At 34.9% G+C, this 25,080-nt stretch overlaps 1 protein-coding gene across 1 annotated transcript; it reads left to right on the top strand.

The window, feature by feature from the left end:
• The first annotated feature begins 14,229 nt into the window (after positions 1-14,229).
• MSTN (myostatin) lies at positions 14,230-21,937 on the top strand. Its single transcript, XM_043577303.1, has 3 exons — positions 14,230-14,753; positions 16,525-16,898; positions 20,037-21,937. The coding sequence occupies exons 1-3, from the start codon at positions 14,381-14,383 to the stop codon at positions 20,415-20,417; spliced, it is 1,128 nt and encodes a 375-aa protein (XP_043433238.1). The 5' UTR covers positions 14,230-14,380; the 3' UTR covers positions 20,418-21,937.
• Positions 21,938-25,080: the final 3,143 nt, after the last annotated feature.

Here is a 25,080-nt window from a genome sequence, read left to right as displayed (position 1 = left end):
AATTACAGATGTTTAGGCCCTACCCCCAAAGGCTTAATTGGCTTGGTGGCGAGCACAGGCGTTGTGTATTTATGAAGAGCTTCACTCCAGTCAGGGTTAAGAACTACTAATGCAGACCCCACATACCTCTAGCTGAGTTCTCCTTAGGTGCTTTTTTATCTGGTTTGGTTTAATTTTGGCTTTTATTTTGTTTTTTTTTGTTTTTTTTGTTTTTTTAAAAAAATTTTTTTTTCAACGTTTATTTATTTTTGGGACAGAGAGAGACAGAGCATGAACGGGGGAGGGGCAGAGAGAGAGGGAGACACAGAATCGGAAACAGGCTCCAGGCTCTGAGCCATCAGCCCAGAGCCTGACGCGGGGCTCGAACTCACGGACCGTGAGATCGTGACCTGGCTGAAGTCGGACGCTTAACCGACTGCGCCACCCAGGCGCCCCTGGCTTTTATTTTGAATGACATCTTTTTTTTGTTCATTATATTTTCTTGTTATTTACTTTTGGCATAAAGAAAATCTGTGATTTCAGACTGTATTAATTTTGTAACATGTCATCTTACTAAATATATATATATATATTTTTTTCAGTTGATTGTTTAGATTTTTTTACAGGCATTAAATTATACCATCTGTAATATTGTCTTTTATCGTCCTCTATCTGTGGCTCTTTTTTCCCCCTATATTTGCACCCCTTATCCTCCTATCTTGTCTATTTTTCTTGACTAATAATGCCATAAAAACGACAAGTAATAGTTATAATTATATGTATATGTGAAGTTATGAAGAAAATTTATGATTATATATATGAATATATAATTAATATATTTCCAATTTTAATGAAATATGCATAGTGTTTTATCATTAAACATAATACTGATTTATCATTTTTTTTCAACGTTTATTTATTTTTGGGACAGAGAGAGACAGAGCATGAACGGGGGAGGGGCAGAGAGAGAGGGAGACACAGAATCGGAAACAGGCTCCAGGCTCTGAGCCATCAGCCCAGAGCCCGACGCGGGGCTCGAACTCACGGACCGCGAGATCGTGACCTGGCTGAAGTCGGTCGCTTAACCGACTGCGCCACCCAGGCGCCCCAAGAAATGCAGCTTTAAAAGGAAACCTGGTATAAATATATACATTGAACCAAAAGTTTCACCTAATAATACTTGCCTTTACTATGAGAATACACTTTATATTGTTATATTTCAGTAAAAAAAAAATGCTCACCTCAAAACACTATTTTGAAAAATACTATCTGTCCTTTGAAGATTTGCAAGAATCATCTATAAACTGGCACATTTCAGAGACTAGTTTTCTGGTAATTATTCCATGTTCTTTCTTTGTTATGTTTTTCTCTAGAAAATCTTTATCATCTTAATTTCACACAGGTCTTTAATATTATTTGTATAATACTTCTGCAGTATACTCTTAATTCTTTAATTCTCTCACAGTGTCTGTAAATCTTCCCTTTTTTTAATTTAGAATATTTGTGCCTTATTTGTTTTGATGAGCTTAGCTAGTGTATTATGGCTTTTTTTTTCCTCAAGAAAACAGGTCATAGTATTAATCCTACTGCTTTGCTCTTTCCGACTCAATTTTAGTTTTTCTTCTGCTTTTTAAGGTTTAATTTATAGTTCATTTCGTTGCTTTGGGGATTTTTTTTTGAGTTTTTTTAAATTTTTATTATTTTTATTTTTTTTATTAAGTAGTCTTCACGCCCAGGGTGGAGTCCAACACAGGGTTTGAATTCATGACCCTGAGATCATGAAAAATAAATAAATGTTAAAAAAAAAAAAGAGTCAGACACTTAACTGACAGAGCCACCCAGGTGCCCTTGTGGTTCATTTTCTAATTTTTTTGAGTTAAATAGTTTGCTATCCTCATGTTTTCTAGTTTAGCAATACATGTTTACAGCTATTAATATCTGCTAAACACACTGATAGTTATATCCTATAGGCCTTGGTATATAATGTTTTAATTATTATTTTCTACATAGTGTTTAATTATTATTTTGTACACATTCTGAAATATCAGTTTTACTTCCAATTTGTACCCAAAATTCTTTTAAAAAACTTTTGTATTTCCAAGTAGTGGAGACATTGAATTTTATTTTGGTTATTCATTTTTGCTTAATTACACTGTTATCAGAGAATGTGGTCTAGATTATTTTTAATTTTGGGAATTTATTGAGAAGTTTTTTGGGTAGGAGCCAATATATTTAGTCAATTTGGTAAATGTTCCATGAGTTTTTAAAAATAAGATTATCAGTTAGCAGGATATCTATTTCATCTATTCCATTAACCGCATTTATTTCATCAAGCCTATTGACTTTGTTGCTCAGGTATATTCTTACTAACTTTTGACAGCTTGATCCATGAAGTGAATTAAAGTAGGCTGCTACTATTTCATGTCTGATCATTTTTCCTTGTATTTCTGCAGTTTTTCTTTATTTATTTTTGCTATTATATTATTCAGTGATTGAAGCTATATGAAAGGTGTATCCTTTCTGCAAATCCGTTGCCATCATAAAATTTCCCTATTTGTCCTGTCTTATCTGCCTTAAATTTAGTTTATCTGTGATTAATATCATGACCCCAGCTTTCTTTTTGTTAGCATTTACCTGGCATGTTTTCCCCCCACATTTTTCTTTCTAGTTTTTTTTTTAGTCATTTTGCTTTAGATATTCCCCTTGTGTACATCATATACAGCTGACTCTTGAACAACACAGGTTGTGTTGTGCAGGTCCATTTATACACAGGTTTTTTTCAGTAAATACAGTACAGTACTGTAAATATATTTTCTCTTATGAGTTCCTTAACATTTTCTTTTTTCTAGCTTACTTTACTGTATATATAATACATTATTTTTATTTAATAACGTACAGAATATGTATTAATTAGCACGTATGTTATTGGCAAGGCTTCTGGTCAACAGTAGGCTATTAGTTAAGTTTTGGAGAAGTCAAAAGTTATATGCAGATTTTCGACTGCATGGGGGTTGGGCCTCTAACACCTATATTATTCAAGAGTCAACAGTATACTCATCTCTCACTTTACAAAATTTCAATTAATAAATTTTCAGTTTTGCAAAGATTTCTAATACAAATTAACATTAATTATATACATATTGTTAGGTACAACTGATATCATTATTACATGTTGACAATGATTTTAACATTGAATATTTACTAAGTGCTTACTCGGCACCAGGCACTGTTCTTGGCACTTTATCTCATTTAGGCCTCACAATGTGACCTATATTTCCATTTTGCAGAAAAGGAAATGAAGGTCACTTAATTTGGTCAAAGTCAGAGAGCTCATAGAAACTGTTTAGGGAAGAGTATTTATTTATTCACATGTTTTGGAAAGGGGAGGTTTTATAATCTTGTTTCCAGTCTCTCATTTGTCCACCACCCTCCAGCCTGCCTCCCATGTACATAAATTTTTCCGGCTATTCCCAAGAAACTATTGGTTTGTCCTACTCCATTCCATGATTTCACATTTGCTGAGTGCTGTTTCATAACTATTATCCACTGAAATGGGGCAATGTTTTCTATAAATATACTCAGTGCCTACCCACAACCAAACACTAGGTATTCCGCAAATATTTGATGAAATGAAATGCTAAGTAGATCCTTTCCCACATTTTTTCAAGTATTTACATTTCACCTGTTTTCTTATCAGATTTCTCATCTGAGTTGGAGTGCAGATGAAAAATATTAGATTTCTTCATACTGAAAACCAAGGTACAAAATTTGAATTATGGTAGATTTAAGTTCATGTGCCATGTAAAAATGTCCAATATTTAACACAGATTTCAAATTTCAATAATAGTAAAGCATTAGCTTTACTTACAGATTTTATTTAATACATTTCTGTATGTTACAAAAAAAGAGAGAATGTATACAAAACTGAATTCAAGGTTTAAGTCCTTAGACCTTAGAAAAATTGGTAGTACGAGTGATGTAGTTCTTAGAGTTCCCAGCAGAGGCCAGAATGTTCATGTTAAATCTAATTAAATGAAATGTTTTTCCTATAATTAAAGGTGGTATGTTTTTTTAAACTAATAAAAAAAGGTCAGAGCTCTCTATGGTTAAAATTACTAGAAACTACTGACTTATTCATTTGAAATTTCCAGAATGCAAGTATATAATTCAAAATATTGAAAAATGAGTTTAACAGAAAGGGTGACATTCTATAACAAAAGGCTGACCCCCAATATCTAAGCAAATGGGCAATCAAAGTATGTTTAGTCAGTAGACACTAAAACTCCTATACTAATTGCCAAATGCAGGTCATTGGGTCTTTCAGTTGCCAAGCCAGACTATGGACTGGTTCCAAGAACAAAGGGCACCACTGTGGCATTGACCCAGGAAATTGAGCACTGACCTTATTTGTTAATTTTAGAACATTAAAAAAAAATCTTAACTCAATATAAAAGAAATACTTGGTGCTTCAAAAGTACTTCAATGCAAATTACCTTTGTAAATCAAACAAGCTTTTTAAAATTTAATAATTTAAGTAATGCAACCTTTCTCTGGGCCTCAGTTTCTCCATGTGCTCACAAGTAGATTAGACATGACAATCTTAAAATTCTTTTATTTCTAAAATTCAGAGTTTTTTCCCCCTAGGCAAAAAGCATCATTTCCCCCCCCCTTGTTTCCAATTCTTGGCATAGTACCTATCATAAACCAGGTGTTAATAAGTGTTTAATGAACAAGTAAATGAAAACATGACCAAATGGATATTATTTTTTGAAGAGTTCTTTCTAGGAATTTACAAAAGAATTTGGAAACGGAATGCTTCTGGAAGCCAATACTCTATGAATTATAAAAAACAATGCTGTAGGCAATTCCAAAAAAAGAAGAAAACATTTTCTGAATACTCTTGGAAGGAACTAAACTCTTCTAAGGCTATCATTACTGCCAAGCCACTAATTGAGTACAAAGGGAGTTATTTTTTTAAAAAAGCATTTTAAGGTTTTACATTTTAAAACCCAAATCTAAAAAAAGTTAAAATATTTCTTTTTATTTCCAGAAAAACACTCTTTATTGAGACTACTATGGTTTCCAAAGGCCCCCAAAACAAAACCCTGAAAACTGCAAGATTTTCTCTTGGGAAGTGGTTCTTTACCAGAAAGCTTAACTCAATAATAAGGGTAAAGATTTTAAAACAAAAGATATGCCTTTGCCAATGCAATCTATGTTGTTATCTGCTCTGGAAACCCTGTGCTTGTTCTAAAGTAAATCAAAATATTATGAAGGAAATCGGTCATCAAAAATAATGAATATTAACTTCTTATTATACTTATTATATTTCTCATTTGTAAATTTAAAAAATTTGACTTTATTAAATTTTGGGAAGAAAATGTATAGCTGCAGGTAGAAGTTTGTGCCTTCTTAATCCAGGATGATGGGCAATGTGTGGAAGTGTAGGCTGAAAGTGAGGGTGTGGCTGGAGCAAATTAGAGAGCCCAACTAAAGACTGGTATAACTTGCAATCAGGCAGTCTGAAACATTCGACATGCTGTCTCACTGCATATACGTTCAACATACACAAAAAGAAAAAAAAATTTTTAAATATTTATTATTTCTGAAACAGAGAGAGACAGAGCATGAGCAGGGGAGGGGCAGAGAGAGAGAGAGGGAGACACAGAATCTGAAGCAGGCTCCAGGCTCTGAGCTGTCAGCAGAGAGCCTGACGCGGGGCTTGAACTCACAGACTGCGAGATCATGACCTGAGCCGAAGTCGGACGCTCAACCGACTGAGCCACCCAGTCTAAATTTTCTAAAAAGAAAATTTAGCTCCAGCAAAAAGAGATAAATTAGTGAATTACAGACTTTTTCCAAACTAAGCCACTGTCTTTGGGCAAAGAACTGAAGTAGCTATGCTTATTTACTATGGATAAAATAAGGAAATTATTTGAGCCAGGTTCTCAAACTTGAATAATGTAAAGATACCTTTCCAAAAAAATTTTTTAAAAGAATTCCCATGAGTAAAAGGTAACCCCTATCACTCTAGGTGGCACTTGAAGTCAGCTTGATTATAGCAAAAACAAAACAAAACAAAACGAACAAAAAACCAAAACCCTCACCTGTAAACACTGTATTTGCAGACAGTGTAGAAAATGAAGACATTGAAGCAGTAATCAGATGTAAGGTGGTTATCTGGATGATCTAGAAAATGCATAAAAAGCTAAGTTTTATGAAATTACTTATGGAACTCACAGACATCCCTGGGAGCTAAGGAACTTTATTTAAGAGGGCATTCTGGGAAATAGGTTGACCTCTGGCCCACCTTGGCTGTTCACTCAAAGAGCTATGCCATCCTGGGTAAACTGAGGTGATAAACTCTATCCCAGTTTTGGAGGAAAGCTCCTTCTTTCTCGTATGAGAAGAAAGCAGGGAGAGAAGGATCACTGAGAAACTTAGTACTTTACAGAAAAGAATATGAAGGAGAAGTGAAGACTATGGCACGTATAATCAGTTCTCAGTTCTCTGCATTGGGTCAAGGTAAAAAAGATTGTTCTACCTTTGCCTTGCTTAAACACACACACACACACACACACACACACACACACAGACATACACACTGCTCTTTTGAGATTTCTTTTCTCTTCTCTGGCTACCTTTGATACTCCTGAAAATCAATTTGACCTAAATATGACCTATGTTGGGTGGGAGCTCTCGTCTTAAGGTCTTAAATAGTGGTGTCACGGCCACTCCCTAGCAAGGTCCCCATTAAGAGCCACACGATGTCTAAGGGTAGTCATAATTATTAAATGCAAAAGCTCCACTGGGGCATTCAAAGTGCTCATTGCTCTACCAGAGAACTGCTAGAGGTGGCAAAGACAACAGGGACCTGTAACACCAGTCTCCCTACCATTTTGCAGAGGAGGGACCCCAGGAGAAATGCTACAGACCATCATCAGTGCAAACTAAAAACACAACTAGAGTCACTTAGAAAAGCTATAAATAACTAATTCTACCATTGGAAAATTAGGAAGTTGATGTTTCTTGTATTTAAGGAAACATTCATTCATTTATTAGTTTAATTATTAAGTGAATACCCTTTTGCCAACATAATTATGTGCTGGCTGTTGAACCAAGAGCTGAAGACACAAAAATGAACACAATAATTCCCAGCCTTTAAAGAGCTCAAAGTCTGTTTGGAGTTGCAGGAAGACAAGTAAGGGGGAAAAAGCAAGCAATTTAGAATTGTAATAATAAAGGTATGCACAACCTATACAATGTTAGCACTAACTCTTTGAGTATAGCATCTTTTTTTCAATGGACAAAATGAGAAAGCTAAATTATAACTCTATTCTCTGTATTTCAAATCTCTAATAAATAAATTAGAGTTCCTACTTTGGAAAGAAAAGAGCAGAAATCACATTTTGAAGTTTTTTTTTTTTTTTTTGAGTTAATTCTACCTCTAAAGTAGGGTAGAATGCAGAAACTTTACTATCTGGGACATTATTATGAAGCATTGCCATAATATGGATGTTATTATCTCAAGACTGAACTGAAGACCATATACAAAAATTCCTCACATCCACAGATTTCAGTCAATACCCTAGAATTGACAAATGTGAAAATGTTCTCTTGATATACTGTAAGTTGGTAGTTGGTGATTATAGTAGAGTAATATTTATATTTCTGCTCTTGGCTACAGTTATGTGTCAGTAAATAAATACACAATGTTTAAAAATTCCCATATTTGATTTCTCATTAAAAGCAAAGCTACAGGTACTAGGAAGAGGGTATTCAAGTTACAGGGAAACAATATTTAATTGAAGTATAAACATTATCACTTGGGGCATGGTTCTCAAAGTGTGGTCTGGGAATCTCTGGAGTGGAGACCCTTTCAGAGTCTCTGAAATAAAAACTATTTTCATAATGATGCTAAGATGTGTTTTTACTACTCTTATTTTTTTCTTTTGTGTACAGTGGGGTTTTCCAGAGACTCCATGACATGTGACAACATCATCACTGTCAGCAAATACAATATATGCTTGTGAATGCTTATATTCTAAAATTTCCCATTTTTAATTTTGTGATACGTTAAATATTGATAACTATGACCAATATAAACAAAACCTTTTGAGGATTGTTTATAATATTTAAGAGTATAAAAGAATCCTGAGACCAAAAAGTTTAAGATTTACTACCTTAGAGGATAAACCTCAGCTGAAGGGGCACACCTAATCAAATCTCTTCATGTTTTACACAAAGAAACTAGACTGTAGGTTTTATGATGACAGTGACAATTTCTGTCTGGCTCGTTGTTTTCTCCTTAAACTCCAGCACATTTCCAGGTACATGTAGGCATTAAAATATTTCATAAAATAATAAATTAATACATACATACATACATACAAGGACACCTGGGTGGCTCGGTTGGTTAAGCATCCAACTTCAGTTCAGGTCATGATCTCAGTTCATGAATTCCAGTCCTGTGTCAGGATCTGTGCTGACAGCTCAGAGCCTGGAGCCTGCTTCAGATTCTGTAACTCCTCTCTGTCTCTGCCCCTCCCCCGCTCACTCTCTGTCTCTCTCTCTCTCAAAAATAAACAAACATTAAAAAATTAAAAAGAATACATACATACCTAGATTCATAAATGAAGTCTTTGCTAATCAACTCATTCAAGGTCACATAAAACCTCAGCAGCAAAGTCAAAGTATATTTCAGGTCTCTTATTCCTATACTGTTGGTCTCTAGCTCAAGAATACTTTTGTTTCTGTTAATTTTTGTTCTAATCTATTTAAAGCATTAGTAATTGGACATCAATGTGGGATGACTACCTTCTCATGCTGCTGTGTGAGTTGGACACTATAACACTATACAGTCTTTTTTTCTGGCCTTCAGCATAATTAGCATAGAATGACACTAAAGGGCTGTCGTTATAAGAAAATGGCAAGAGTGATCAGATAAAATATCTTTCTGTTTTTTTCCTACAACAGAGTTGAATAACTCATGATCCATTCTAATTCCTAGTCTTCTCCTTTCTTTGGCCACATCATTTAAAATCTGGCAAGCCTTAGTATCCAAAATCTATAAAGAGCTCACCAAACTCCACACTCGGAAAACAAATAACCCAGTGAAGAAATGGGCAGAAAACATGAATAGACACTTCTCTAAAGAAGACATCCGGATGGCCAACAGGCACATGAAAAGATGCTCAGCGTCGCTCCTCATCAGGGAAGTACAAATCAAAACCACACTCAGATATCACCTCACGCCAGTCAGAGTGGCCAAAATGAACAAATCAGGAGACTATAGATGTGGAGAGGATGTGGAGAAATGGGAACCCTCTTGCACTGTTGGTGGGAATGCAAATTGGTGCAGCCGCTCTGGAAAACAGTGCGGAGGTTCCTCAGAAAATTAAAAATAGACCTACCCTATGACCCAGCAATAGCACTGCTAGGAATTTACCCAAGGGATACAGGAGTACTGATGCACAGGGGCACTTGTACCCCAATGTTTATAGCAGCACTCTCAACAATAGCCAAATTATGGAAAGAGCCTAAATGTCCATCAACTCATGAATGGATAAAGAAATTGTGGTTTATATACACAATGGAATTCTACGTGGCAATGAGAAAAAATGAAATATGGCCTTTTGTAGCAACGTGGATGGAACTGGAGAGTGTGATGCTAAGTGAAATAAGCCATACAGAGAAAGACAGATACCATATGGTTTCACTCTTATGTGGATCCTGAGAAACTTAACAGGAACCCATGGGGGAGGGGAAGAAAAAAAAAAAAAGAGGTTAGAGTGGGAGAGAGCCAAAGCATAAGAGACTGTTAAAAACTGAGAACAAACTGAGGGTTGATGGGGGGTGGGAGGGAGAGGAGGGTGGGTGATGGGTATTGAGGAGGGCACCTTTTGGGATGAGCACTGGGTGTTGTATGGAAACCAATTTGACAATAAATTTCATATATTAAAAAAAATTAAAAAAATAAAAATAAAATAAAAAATAAAGTGTTGATGCACATTAACAAATTATTTTCTAGAAAATGTGTAGCAATCTATACCTTTATATACACAATGGAGTACTACATGGCAATGAGAAAGAATGAAATCTGGCCCTTTGCAGCAACATGGATGGAACTGGAGAGTGTGATGCTAAGTGAAATAAGCCATACAGAGAAAGACAGATACCATATGTTTTCACTCTTATGTGGATCCTGAGAAACTTAACAGAAACCCATGGGGGAGGGGAAGGAAAAAAAAAAAGGAGGTTAGAGTGGGAGAGAGCAAAAGCATAAGAGACTCTTAAAAACTGAGAAACTGAGGGTTGATGGGGGGTGGGAGGGAGGGGAGGTTGGATGATGTGTATCGAGGAGGGCGTCTTTTGGGATGAGCACTGGGTGTTGTATGGAAACCAATTTGACAATAAACTTCATATATTGAAAAAAAAAGAAAATGCAAAAAAAAAATCTGGCAAGCTTTATATTTGTGTACTCAGTAGTTCCCAGATTATAAAGAGTAAAGCCATAAACCTGCTTGGGGAAATATGCTTTATACTCTCAAAGTTATTTTAAAACACCCCCTGGTATTTGTATCAGAGATGAGAGAAGTTTGCTTACTACCTTACTTATGGTTACAGAAATGTGAGGCCCGAAGTGCCTTGGGTGGCTCAGTCGGTTGAGCATCCAACTCTTGATTTTGGCTTAGGTCATGATCTTGCAATTCGTAAGTCAGAGCACTGTGTCAGGCAGTGCAGAACCTGTTTGGGATTCTTTATCTTCCTCTCTCTCTGCCCTCCCCCCCAATCTCTTTCTCTCTCTCTCTCAAAAATAAATAAATAAACATTTAGAAATGTAAGGCCCACTCAGTGCAAAGAAGCATAGGGGAAAGAAAAATACAAGTCTTGTGAAGTGCTGCATTAATCACCTAAAATCTGATTCCTATGAGAAACTGCTTTTAAAGATGGCCAACCTAAGACAAAGCCAACAAGCTGGCTGACCAACTTCTCCCAGTCAGCTAAAAGAAATTCTTCTCTGCTCACTCATCCTAATCACACACTGTCCTGTCTCCTTCATGAAACAGCCAAAGCCAGGCCATCAGCAGTCAGACCACAGTGAAGGTTCCTACTCTGAGGCCTTGGGAAGGTTGCAGTCCCAAGCAATATATGGAGAAGCAATATATGTTCACAAAATTTCTTCAGTACCTCTTAACTCATTCAATGTTGATCTCTAGAGAAGTTGGTTAGATATAGATTTTCAATATTCACAGTAGTTATGTTCTATAAAGTCACTGCCAGGACTGAACGAGTGATTATTGAACCTCTGCTCCTAGCGGAAATACAAGGCTACATTCCTGTGAGCCTCTGGTCACAACACTTTTACCAACCAATCAATATATAACCCTGTTTATCTGTTTAAAAATATCTTATTTAATACATACTGTGGATTCATTAACATTGAACTCACAGCCAACAGGTTATAGATAACTCAAGCCTGAATAGAGCTCATCTAACAACATAGTTTTCCATAAGGAATTTTTTTTCTAAGACATATCACAACCTTATTTCTTAAACTCTAGTAAAACATATATAACATAAAATTGGCCTTGTAACAATTTTTTAAGTATAGAGTTTGGTGGCATTAAATACATTTATATTTTGTGCAGCCATCATCAACATCTACCTCCAGAACTTTTTGATCTTCCCAAATTGAAACTCTGTAGGTATCAAACAGTAGCTCTCCCACCAACCCCTTCTCAAAGCCCCTAACAACCACTATTCTACTTTCCATAACAGCCTTCTCGTTCTTAGGAGCACAGCACCTTAGCACTAGGCAAAATGCTACACCAAAAAATGTAAAAAATGTGGTACTAAATAGATTGCAAAAAGGGCATTTGTTTACAGTATGAGAGCTGAAACAAGTCAGAGCATTGTCTTGTATGACCTCAGCTGGGAACCTGTGCATTAGAAGATTCAAAATTTCACCATTCTGTGCATGTGCATGAGTGGCCACAAAAGCACCCTGCGCATTGATTTTGGGTTAAAAATAAATTTTAGCAAGTAGGCAAATTTGCAAATATGGAATCCATGAATAATAAGCATTGACTATATGTGGAAATGACAACCTTTCTTTACTTTATTCTATGTAGTAAGAATAAAGAGCTGAAATATGCCTGCAATAGGCCTGCCTTAGAAAATTCTAGTTACCTCAGAGGACTAAAGAGGTAGTCTTCATGAATTGATAATTGGCAGCTACAACCAGTTCTAGTTCATGGGGAGGATATATTTAAGCATAATCTCAAACCCCTCTGTAGGAAACAAAGACTGACCACTCAAGTAACAGTTATCAATCACTTACTATATGACAGGCACTATATTCAGCCATTTACATGCATTATTAAATTACATCCCTCCAAAGCTCTCTGAGGAAACTGAAAGTTAGATAAGTTAAGTACCTCATCCATTATCACATAGTTAGAAGTGGCAATGTTGAGATTTGAACTCAGGTCTGCCTGACTCCAGAGCCTGGGTTCCCAACTGCTATGCAATTCTAATCAAGTTTAAAAAAAAAACAAAACAAAAAAACCTTGACTTACTCAGAAGTATACAGGAACATATGTTACAATGATTATAACCTTGCCAATATTTATACATAGAAAAATAAATTTACTAAATAAAACTTTATAAGCCTGATCTAATATTGTTCCACAATAGAGTATCTGAAACCCTTCAGGCATCTGGTTTGTGTCTGGTTTTCCTTAATCTTTAATGATGGGCAAATCTAATGCATTATGTAAGGCCATTTTTTCTCAAGAGATGTAGATACCTCTTAAGAATTTGATGAAAATGCATTAACTTTTCAGGCTACTGAGTTGCATTTTAGTGCACTGAGGCAGTAAATTAGTGTACAATGTGCAAAAGTGGTAGTGACCTAAAAAATAAATATTTGATATGAGCCACTGCATTCTCTTGGGGGTGGGGGGAAGTAATGGATTAACTCTCCTAGGAGTCCTTAGCTTCCCAAAAAGCAGTAGGAAGAAGAAATCTCCTGTGGCCTGGAAACAGCTTGTTTCTCACTGGCTATGTTTGCTTAGCTCTTTAACAGTTCATTTGATTAGATCTTGTGGCTCCCAAAGCTAAGGTTGAGAGTTTGATCCCTACACAGGCCACTTAAATTTAGAGAACAAAAAGCTCCATTCTCTGCTCCCAGACCTTACCCCAAATCCCTGCCAGGTGTCTGCCCTCTGGTCAAAATGAGAAACTGGCAAAGGGGTGCAAACCAATCGTAGTAATGGGGCATGAAAAAAACGGGCACCCCTTTATTATGATGCTCTTTCACTTTTATGTGCTGACAGTATTTTGATATAATTTATATAGAATGGATACTACGCTTTTTACTTTTGCCAATGGAAATCCGAGGCAAACTGTGCTTACGTGCTGCATTGCCAGTCGTAAAACCCATTGTCTTATTCTGAGTTCAGAGATTTTTCTACTAGCTGACATTATCCTCTTGGTAATAAACAATGAAGAAACACATCTTCTGAATAATACTAATCTGCAGCTTTACAAGAGGAAAGAACTGAATAGTAATCAGCCAAAAATTGAGCACCATTTTCATAGTAATGAAAAACATTAAATTATTTAAAAATAATTCCATGTGTAATATAACATTATAATAAGTTGATTTTTTAACGTGTGCTAAGAATTTAAACAGGAAAACAAGCCTCTCAGATTTTAGCTGCCAATCTTTTACTAGTAACACTATCTTAGCTTTTCTTTAAATTCAGGTCTTCCTAACTTAAATTCATATTTCCCTAATTACACGGCACTTAAACATAATTTAATACAGTAAATAAAATTATTTTTACTTCAAATGCTTGCCTAAATAACAGATACTCATTTTAATTTTTAAGGAAGTAACATTTCAACTTTTTAAGCATGAAGTGTAAAACTAAGATTTACTTATTTAAATTATAACCTGAGTTTCACATGTAAAGATTAAGAAGATTTAAGTGTAGTTTCTATTATTGTTAACATAGACTTTATTTTTTTTCAAATGTCACATATATCTTTCATTATTTGTAGATTTATTTCTTTTATGAAGTAGTCGAATGAATCAGCTCACCCTTGACTGTAACAAAATACTGTTTGGTGACTTGTGACAGACAGGGTTTTAACCTCTGACAGCGAGATTCATTGTGGAGCAAGAGCCAATCATAGATCCTGACGACACTTGTCTCATCAAAGTTGGAATATAAAAAGCCACTTGGAATACAGTATAAAAGATTCACTGGTGTGGCAAGTTGTCTCTCAGACTGTACAGGCATTAAAATTGTGCTTGGCATTACTCAAAAGCAAAAGAAAAGTAAAAGGAAGAAATAAGAACAAGGAAAAAGATTGTATTGATTTTAAAATCATGCAGAAACTGCAAATCTATGTTTATATTTACCTGTTTATGCTGATTGTTGCTGGTCCAGTGGATCTAAATGAGAACAGTGAGCAAAAAGAAAATGTGGAAAAAGAGGGGCTGTGCAATGCATGTACTTGGAGACAAAACACTAAATCTTCAAGAATAGAAGCCATAAAAATTCAGATCCTCAGTAAACTTCGCCTGGAAACGGCTCCCAACATCAGCAAAGATGCTATAAGACAACTTTTGCCCAAAGCTCCTCCGCTCCGGGAACTGATTGATCAGTACGATGTCCAGAGAGATGACAGCAGTGATGGCTCTTTGGAAGACGACGATTACCACGCTACCACGGAAACGATCATTACCATGCCCACCGAGTGTGAGTAGCCCTCTTAGTGTATATCAACAATTCTGCTGACTGTGGTTCTAGTGTTTATGAGAAACAGATCTATTTTCAGGCTCTTTTAACAAGCCGTTGGCTTGTATGTAAGTAGGAAGGAAGAGTTTCTCTTTTTCAAGATTTCATGGGAAATCTACTAATGAGACTGAAATCTGCTGCACTAAAAACCCAAAAGGAGATAAAATAAAATGTTTGCATGGCATTAATGTTTCGTTTAATTTGACAAATAGGAAATGCTTATGCTTTCACTGCTCAGTACCTGCAAGGCAACGATTGGGAGATACTACAAACAATGTTAAAAACCTACATGAAATTTCATGATTGCATTTAGTTGTCTGAAATAGGCATCTGTAATAACAAGTTTTTTTCTCTAATAAAAGAGAAAAATGTCTTCTGCTAAATGCCTAGAATGACATCTGTTATTCAAAGCTACTCCTCACGGTGTTTCTATGTTCTTTACAAATTAAAATATTTAACTTTGAAAGCTTTTACACTGGAGAGTATAAAAAATGTTTTTTTTAATTTAATGTATTAGTAAGACCAGTGATGAAGTGACATAGCAGAATGATAATCATGAGCTTATTATCAGAAAATGCCTAAGAAATAAACATTTTAATTAAACAGGTTATGGCTCACAAAGTCCCACTTCTCCCTTGACCCCGGCACTATTGTTGAGAGTCCCTGGTTTGCATGTTTCCAGGAAGGCACATTGCTCAATAGCCTTCTAAAATATTGTTTTCTTCTTCATATGAGGGAGGAGGACTATTACCTGTAGTATCTACCTTGCTTCTGAAAGAGAATATATTTTGTACCATTGCTTTTTCAGTCATTTCAAAATGACACTCAAGGAAAGGCAGACAGTCATCTTAACAGAGAAGGCAAGACAAGAAAGATTTTATGCTATGTGTCTGCAGTCTTGCTTTAAACAGTGCTTTTATACACTTGAAACCTGACTCAAAACAGTTTCAAATACTGTTTTGCTTATTAGGCAATCACGTTACAATGCAACAAATAATTCTCTTTTAAGACTCTGCTATCTAGTCCTGGAGTAGATTTACCTTATTTGTAAACAATCTTGGAAAAACAAAAGGGGGGGAAGAAACTGCTTATGCTGCTTGCCACGACAACCTGGCTCTAAAGACCGTGTTTTCTAACTTTTGAGATAAGCCTGAATATAACATTCACATTTTTGTGCTAATTACCTGACTCGTTTTGTTCCTTTAGGGCTATTCCAGAGCCCAAACATAACAGATGTGCTATATTTTCTACTAATTCCCAGGGCTCAGTTAGTTGCTCAGCGTGTCTTGTCCCCAGGTAATTCAGGCCTGGGGGAAGGGTTCCTTCTTCCAGACTGATTGGTACAGCTGCTCAGTAAGTGTAACTACTCAGATTCCCAAAGAATTCTAAGTGGATGTTCCTCCACGGTGTCTCTTGTTCTCTCTAATCATCATCATTTTAAAATTTCATCCACTGCTCATTCTTTCATAGAATTCTCCTTAGCCCACAGTTCTCTGAGAGGGAGCAGATACCTCATAAACAGCTGAAAAAACATATATCTAAAAAATTCTGAAAAGCTAGAGTAATTATTTTCTTTGATATTTTTCTGAATTATGAATGAAATCCTACATGGTTTTTCACTTTAAAATATGCATTCACTATTCCAATGGGGGAAAAATGCTCACCAATTTTTAATTCATTTTTTATGAGAAATAATTTCAATAACTATTTTTCTTTTCTTATTCATTTATAGCTGATCTTCTAATGCAAGCGGAAGGAAAACCCAAATGTTGCTTCTTTAAATTTAGCTCTAAAATACAATATAATAAAGTTGTAAAGGCCCAACTGTGGATATATCTGAGACCCGTCAAGACTCCTACAACAGTGTTTGTGCAAATCCTGAGACTCATCAAACCCATGAAAGACGGTACAAGGTATACTGGAATCCGATCTCTGAAACTTGACATGAACCCAGGCACTGGTATTTGGCAGAGCATTGATGTGAAGACAGTGTTGCAAAATTGGCTCAAACAGCCTGAATCCAACTTAGGCATTGAAATCAAAGCTTTAGATGAGAATGGTCATGATCTAGCTGTAACCTTCCCAGGACCAGGAGAAGATGGGCTGGTAAGTGATAACTGAAAATAATATCTAGCAACAAACATTGCTACATTTTGATTCATCATGTGAATGAATAATAGTGGAAAAATCACTACCCATTTCCTATGCTCATAAACCAGACAAAAGTATCTTACTCCAATGGTAGCTCTGTACCCAATAAAAAGTAGGTGTCTAATTTCATATCCTATGAAACACCCTCTTGATACTTTTATTTTGCATGAGGATTAAAAAAAACAGTTATGCCATAGTCCTTAACTTCTTAGGGAGTTCTTTAGAAGCGGGGATGAAATATAAAGTGCTTTTCATTGATATGCTACATGATTTCATGGATAAAAACATGAAATCTTCATAGTGGATTCTACTACATAGCCAACAAATTTAAACATATCTTTTTATCCCAGAAAAGTGCCAAATATGTTGAAATTTTTTGGTTTAGAAAAGCAGAAAAAACAAACTTGAAAAATTATAATTAAAATAAAATGCTTTTATTTATAGCATGATATGTTTATATGTTTATATATGTTTATATAAATATGATATTTATAGTATGGTATGTTTAGGCCTATATCTTATTAAATGTATCATTTTCAAGGTTCCTCATAATAAATATGTTTATTATTTTGTAGACTGTTGACTGATGTACATGTAGATTACTTTGTGAATTACCCCTAATGAAATTTAAATTTCCAGGCTACTTAACATTTGTCACCTAGCTTATTTCGAAGCTGCCTTACCATTTTTGTGCAAGGGTTTACTTAGGTGATGCCAACTAATTTGATATCAGACCAAGCAGATGACAATACTTCATATATTATAAAATTTTATAAAAACCATTTAAAACCCTAGTATACGTTTAGAGTTACTCACTGTTCTGCTTTCACAAACTTATTTAATGTGACCACACTTTTTACTTCTGAAACCTATTGACATAATTTAGAACAAAACATTATACTTGCAAACAATAAATGCTATCTTTTTAGTCTTTAAATGGTCTTGGTTTTAAAGAAGTATATAATTATTAAGTCAGATCTACTTTATTTTTTTAGTTTAATTTTTTTTTAATTTATATACAAATTAGTTACCATATAGTGCAACGATTTCAGGAGTAGATTCCTTAATGACCCTTACTCATTTAGCCCATCCCCCCTTCCACAACCTCTCCAGTAATCCTCAGTTTGTTCTCCATATTTAAGAGTCTCTTGTTTTGTCCCCCTCCCTGTTTTTATATTATTTTTGTTTCCCTTCCCTTATGTTCATCTGTTTTGTCTCTTAAAGTCCTCACATGAGTGAAGTCATATGATATTTGTCTTTCTCTGACTAATTTTGCTTAGCATAATACCCTCCAGTCCCATCCATGTAGTTGCAAATGGCAAGATTTCATTCTTTTTGATTGGCGAGTAATACTCCATGGTATATATATATACCACATCTTCCTTATCCATTCATCTGCCGATGGACATTTGGGCTCTTTCCATACTTTGGCTATTGTTGATAGTGCTGCTAGAAACATGGGGGGTGCATGTGTCCCTTCGAAACAGGACACCTGTATCCCTTGGATAAATGCCTAGTAGTGCAATTGCTAGGTTGTAGGATAGTTCTATTTTTAGTCTTTTGAGGAACCTCCATACCATTTTCCAGAGTGGCTGCACCAGCTTGCATTCCCACCAACAATGCAAAAAGAGATCCTCTTTCTCTGCATCCTCATCCTCGCCAACATCTGTTGTTGCCTGAGTTGTTAACCATTAGCCATTCTGACAGGTGTGAGGTGGTATCTCATTGTGGTTTTGATTTGTATTTCCCTGATGATGAGTGATGTTGAGCAGTTTTTCATGTGTCGGTTGGCCATCTGGATGTCTTCTTTGGAGAAGTGTCTATTCATGTCTTTTGCCCATTTCTTCACTGGATTATTTGTTTTTTGGGTGTTGAGTTTGATAAGTTCTTTATAGATTTTGGATACTAACTCTTTATCTGATATGTCGTTTGCAAATATCTTCTCCCATTCCGTCAGTTGCCTTTTAGTTTTGCTGATTGTTTCCTTTGCTGTGCAGAAGCTTTTTATTTTGATGAGGTCCCAAGGTCAGATCTACTTTAAATCAAAACATATTATTTAAAATATTATATAATTTTACAAATGATATATGTTTCTTTAAATGTGCTACATGACAGGTGATTGACTCACAAAATGATGTGATTTTTTATAATATTAAATAACAATAATTACAAGTCGATTTTGATTTTGATATAGGGTAAAAACCATTATTAATTATTTAAGAAAGTACTTTTTATGGGTAGTATTTTAATGATCAAAGTTGGTAATGTGACAGAAGTTTAAATTATTATTAAACAGATTATTATTAAACAAGTTAAAGATAATTATTAATATGACATACTCCTCAGATCTTCCCATATAAAAAGATAAGTCTCAAATGCATTAAAAGATTGGGGCAAGGGAAGAACTAGCAAATTATTGTTTAAATATATGAATAGAAACATTCAGTGAAAAAATAAAATGATATATTTTTTGTATCTTCTGAATCTGTCCCTCTCTTCCTCAGAGTTTTTCTTTCCAACCCAGTATGCATACTACCACCTTCATTACCCTACCTCTCTTTTTCCTATTACAATCCATAAAGGGCTGGGAGGTAACTATTTTGCTCTGGCTTTAATAGCAAGTTTCCCCAATTAAAGATCTAGGGAACAGAGGATGGATGAATATACTTATCCCTCCAGAAGTCATCAGACATATTTAGCCAACATATTTACTTAGAAGAGAGAGAACTAACTGCTTTCTTCATCCCTGCTTGTCCTCCCTCCTCCCTGACTCTCCTCCCTCTGTCCCTACCTTCCCATAAATATTTTCAGAGTATCTGTTATGTGCCAGGCATTCAGATACTCAAACCAGTAAACACAGAAATTAAAAAGACATAGATCTGACCACAGGAGAATTAGCATTGTCGCTATGTTCTTATGAGCCATAAGGGAAGAATCACGCCTAGAGTAAATTAAAATTCCTTAATGCTGTGCCTTTAAAAAATAAATGTGGTATGAGCAAAATGATTAATTTCTTCAATAATGACTTCTTGAAGTAGGAAAGTGTTTCAGGACCTATTATTATTACTGATTGTTCTTTTCCTTCTCATGCAGAATCCCTTTTTAGAAGTCAAGGTGACAGACACACCAAAAAGATCCAGACGAGATTTTGGGCTTGACTGTGATGAGCACTCAACAGAATCTCGGTGCTGTCGTTACCCTCTCACTGTGGATTTTGAAGCTTTTGGATGGGATTGGATTATTGCACCCAAAAGATATAAGGCCAATTACTGCTCTGGAGAGTGTGAATTTGTGTTTTTACAAAAATATCCTCATACTCATCTTGTACACCAAGCAAACCCCAGAGGTTCAGCAGGCCCCTGCTGTACTCCCACCAAGATGTCTCCAATTAATATGCTATATTTTAATGGCAAAGAACAAATAATATATGGGAAAATTCCAGCCATGGTAGTAGATCGCTGTGGGTGCTCATGAGATTTATATTTGGTTCATAACTTCCTAAAATATGGAAGGCCTTCCCCTCAACAATTTTGAAACTGTGAAATTATGTACCACAGGCTATAAGCCTTGAGTATGCTACAGTTACTTACGCACAAGCTCAGTATATGGACTAAAAGAGAGAATATATGCAATGGTTGGCATTTAACCATCAAAATAAATCATGCAACAAAAAGTCTTATGATTTCCAGAGTTTTTGAACGAGGAGATCAAATTACTTTTATGTTCATATGTATTACAATATATCTAGGTAAATGAAAGCAATTCTCCTTGTGTTCTCGTGAATTAAAGGAGTGTGCTTTAAAGTCTATTTCTTTATGGTATCATTTAATATCTACAGTAAAATCTGTATGTAGTATTGGTAAAATGCAGGATTGTTAAATACTGTCATTTGAATCATCCTCCAACACTTGAATTTATATTGTACGATAGCATACTGGTAAGATGAAATTCCACAAAAATAGGGATGGCACACCATTTGCAAGTCCCCATCCCTATTATGATCTGTACAGTACACTAACAATCCATGCCAATGGTGCTAATACAATAGGCTGAATGGCCGATATCATCGGGTTTCTCGAATAAAAAACATTCAGTAAAATAGTAAGTTTCTCCTTTCTTAAGGTGCATTGTCATACACCTCCAAATGGGGAATGGATTTTCTTTAATGAAAGAAGAATCATTTTTCTAGAGGTCAGCATTCAATTCTGTAGCATACTTGAAGAAACTGCATTATCTTAAAAGGCAGCCAAAAAGTATTTGTTTTTAATCAGAATTTCAAAATTACAGCCTGCCTTTGCAACACTGCAGTTTTTATGATAAAATAATGGAAATGACTGATTCTATCAATATTGTATAAAAAGACTTTGAAACAATTGCATTTATGTAATATGTATACAATATTGTTTTGTAAATAAGTGTCTCCTTTTTTATTTACTTTGGTATATTTTTACGGTAAGGACATTTCAAATTAAGTCTTAAGGCACAAAGACAAGTCATGGATCACAGAAAAGCAACTGCTTATATTTCAGAGCAAATTAGCAAATTAAATAGTGGTCTTAAAACTCCATATGGTAATGGTTAGATGGTTATATTACAATCATTTTATATTTTTTTACATTATTAACATTCACTTATGGATTCAGGATGGCTGTATAATGTGAATGTGAAATTTCAATGGTTTACTGTCATTGTATTCAAATCTCAACGTTCCATTATTTTAATACTTATAAATATTATTAAGCATACCAAAATGATTTAACTCTATTATCTGAAATGCAAAATAATAAACTGATGATATCTTAACAAGAATTGTTAATTTTATTTTATAATTTGATAATGAATATATTTCTGCATATATTTACTTCTATTTTGTAAATTAGGATTTTGTTAATCAAATTCATTGTACTTATGACTAAGTGAAATTATTTCCTACATCTAATGTGTAGAAACAATCTAAATTATATTAAAGTGTTTTCACCTTTTTTGAAAGACAAGTTTTATGTTATAATGGTTAATTCTGCATTTCTGATTTCACTTTATTATAAAAGTCTAATGGTTTAGCAGAAAAGTTTGGGTTAGGAATTGTAAGTCTGCTGCTCAAGTTCTCATAAGTGAAATTCCCATTAAATTGGTTCTGGTCAAGTTGCTTTAAATATACGAAAGCAAGAACTAGTTATACTTGTTTCATTTCTCTTTATCTTGACCTGAAAACTATTTATATATTTTCATAGGTTCAATTTCCAAATGCATTGCTGTTGGCAAGGATATATGGTCCTAGAGTTACAAGTTCTACTGAAGCCACAGGGACACAGAGAAGCTGAATTTATTTTTCTTAGCATTTAATGATACTGGCACGTATATTTGAACTTTGGGGGCACCAATTTTCAAATTGAATTGAAAAACAATTATAAAGTACCTAGAAATCCTTAAGTGTAACACTGTATGTAATGTCTTTGAAGTGGACTCTCTTCAGTACACCCTCAGTAGTTTAGTAACTTTGCTATAAAGCAGTCTCTAAGTCTAATAGAAGAGGTAATCAAAATTCTATCTAGTGTTATGGTTCCCAAATAAGTAATTTATAATTAATGTAAATGTAGTTTTTAACCACCAATGATATTACAGCAATTTACACTCATACAAACGAAGTGTAGTACTTTTTCTAACTTTAGCATGAATATATTTAACACTGACCAGTCTAGAGCTGTGAGGGGGTTGCCCCTGTTGAGTGAAGGACCAGCTATGGTGATGGAGAGAGGCCAATTTCAGTTACACACACACCAGAACCTACTTCTTCTAGGGCCATGGATACACCTGATCCCAAAGTCTGGGTTAGTTGGCCCATTCACGTACCTTGGGCTCTGGAGTACAAATAACTGGGGACCTTGGTCTCTGTCACGGGAGGAACAAACACCCTTGGTTTCTAAAGACCCAGTCACAGGACTCCCCAATCTTTATACTCACCTTTACCAAGGAGCCCCAGGATCACACCAGCTTCACTATGTGGTAGCCTTCTTTGAAGCCCATATGATCATGAAAGAAAGCAGCAGAATCAATCTCTTTTGTGACAGGACCTAGGCATTTCCTTTTCTATTTTGCTAAGGTCTTAGAAATGGCAAGAGTACTCATAACTTTCATTGTCAGAACCTCAAGAATATCCACTTGTGGTATCATAGTAACCTCTGGGATTTTCAGAAAACATCATGTAAAGTTCAATCAGTGCATCAGTTTTAATATTCTGTTTTGTAAGACTTCTCATACTTCCTACAGACCTACAGTAGTTAAAAATACATACATACATGCATACATGAATATAAAAACAAAAACCCTTCCAAACTCAACAGTCCTTTTTGTATTCAAGTTGGTTTTTACACTTTTGTATAGAACCTTATTTTCTTAAAAGAAGGCAGTCATTTGATATTGACAGTATTTAAATTAGAGCCAAATTACTCAACCCTAAAAATGAAAACAAATTTATTTCACTTTAAATCATGACAGACACATTTTAGGATGTCAATGACCCTTTTGAATCTGTTGAAAACTAAAGACAGTCTCACCAGAAGAAATAAAACTCACAACTTTGCATATAATTTCAGGGAATTTAGGGCCTTCCTAGAGTGCATCCGTAGAACCTAGTTTATAAACGCTTGGGAGGGATTTTGTATTTTTCTTCCTAAGATAAATATTATTTATGAAGTAATAAAATATATTTATCATGGCTGTTTCCCAATTAATCAGTTTTACTTATTAAACAATTTGAGTGTTACAAAAGGAATATAAATTTCAAATCAGCCTGGATGTCTTAACGTGCTAAAACCCTTATTATTTACAAAAACATTTTGTTTCTTAAAGACTATCCAATCACCAACTGGCAACTCTATGATAGGTTAAACTAGATAACTAAATAAAATGGACTTCAAATTATAGAAGCATATTCTTTTTATGTTTCAAAAACAAAATTAGGATATCATCAGGACTAGTGATGTGTGGGTATCAGAATTAGGAGGGTATGAGATGGTAATATTTATTGAGCACCACATTTGTGCCACGCACTTTTGTGACATGCTCAATACATAAGACATTATTGTTCCCAGTTAACAGGAGAGAAAACCTTGAGGATCTGTGACAATGGGAGGTATCTCAGTGGCCAGCCTGGATGTGAACTAAGAGCAGTTTAACAAAATTTATTGCTCTGGTTACAATTCTTCACCAAGCCCTAATGGAAGAGTGAAGCTATATATTTTTTAATGTTTATATGTTGTAATATGTCCTTACTGGATTTAGCGTTGGCTTCTGCAAAAGGCTCTCGGCTGCATTTTAGTGGGGGAGAGTAGAGCTGGTATTAATGAGAAGGAGGACAAAGATAGGGTGATTAGCATAGCACAGAAATGGGCACAGAGAGGTGGAAATGGGTCAGTGTTATGTGAGGTTTGGAACAAACCTTAGAAATCATCTGATTTATATATGACAGAATTGAGGTCTAGAGAGAGGGTTGCCCAAAGTTGTAAAGCGAATTGGTTCAAGAACTGAGACAAGAGCTCTAAAATGCTAGAGAGGAATGAAGGGTGGGTCAGAGTGGGAAGAATGATTCCATAGGACAAAATGCAGGAGAGCTAAAAACAAATAAGAAGCTCTAAGTCATGGTTTGTTTGCTGGGAAAAGTCAATACAAGACACTAAATAAATGTTCATAGGATTATCACAATTTACATCTATTTAAATAAATTTTATCGACCTGAAGATTTTCCTGGATAGTCTCTAATGGGAAATCTATGGTATTATGCACTTAAATCCATTACTTTATTGTATATAGTAATAACAAGTAAATTAATAATAAATTAATAATTAACAGTTTTCAAAGTGCTTTCACATTAATGATGTAATTTCATCTTCATATTGCTGAAAGTTATTATCATTGTAACTAACACTCATTTCATAGTGGGAACTGAGGCTAAACAAAATTAATCAAATGACCAAGCAAACATAGCATTTATATTTGTATTTTGATTATATAAGAAATAGGAATCTAGATCAGTTACACTTGTTTGATCATTCCAATAGTACTTATTAAAAGGGTAGTATGTTAAAAAATTCATTTAAAATATCAGATGATCACTTTTTTTAAAGTTTATTTTTGAGAG

The sequence above is a fragment of the Prionailurus bengalensis genome, chromosome C1 (assembly GCF_016509475.1).
Source record: "Prionailurus bengalensis isolate Pbe53 chromosome C1, Fcat_Pben_1.1_paternal_pri, whole genome shotgun sequence".
Lineage (NCBI taxonomy): Eukaryota > Metazoa > Chordata > Mammalia > Carnivora > Felidae > Prionailurus > Prionailurus bengalensis.
Note: the sequence above shows the minus strand (reverse complement) of the source record. Positions and strands in the feature narration are given on the sequence as shown.

What these genes read in the sequence shown, in the direction of transcription:
- MSTN (XM_043577303.1), top strand. Translation starts at nt 14,381, where the DNA reads ATGCAGAAACTGCAAATCTATGTTTATATTTACCTGTTTATGCTGATT. An exon ending in CATTACCATGCCCACCGAGT is followed by an intron (nt 14,754 to 16,524) that starts GTGAGTAGCCCT and finishes ATTCATTTATAG; the next exon opens with CTGATCTTCTAATGCAAGCG. An exon ending in GACCAGGAGAAGATGGGCTG is followed by an intron (nt 16,899 to 20,036) that starts GTAAGTGATAAC and finishes CTTCTCATGCAG; the next exon opens with AATCCCTTTTTAGAAGTCAA.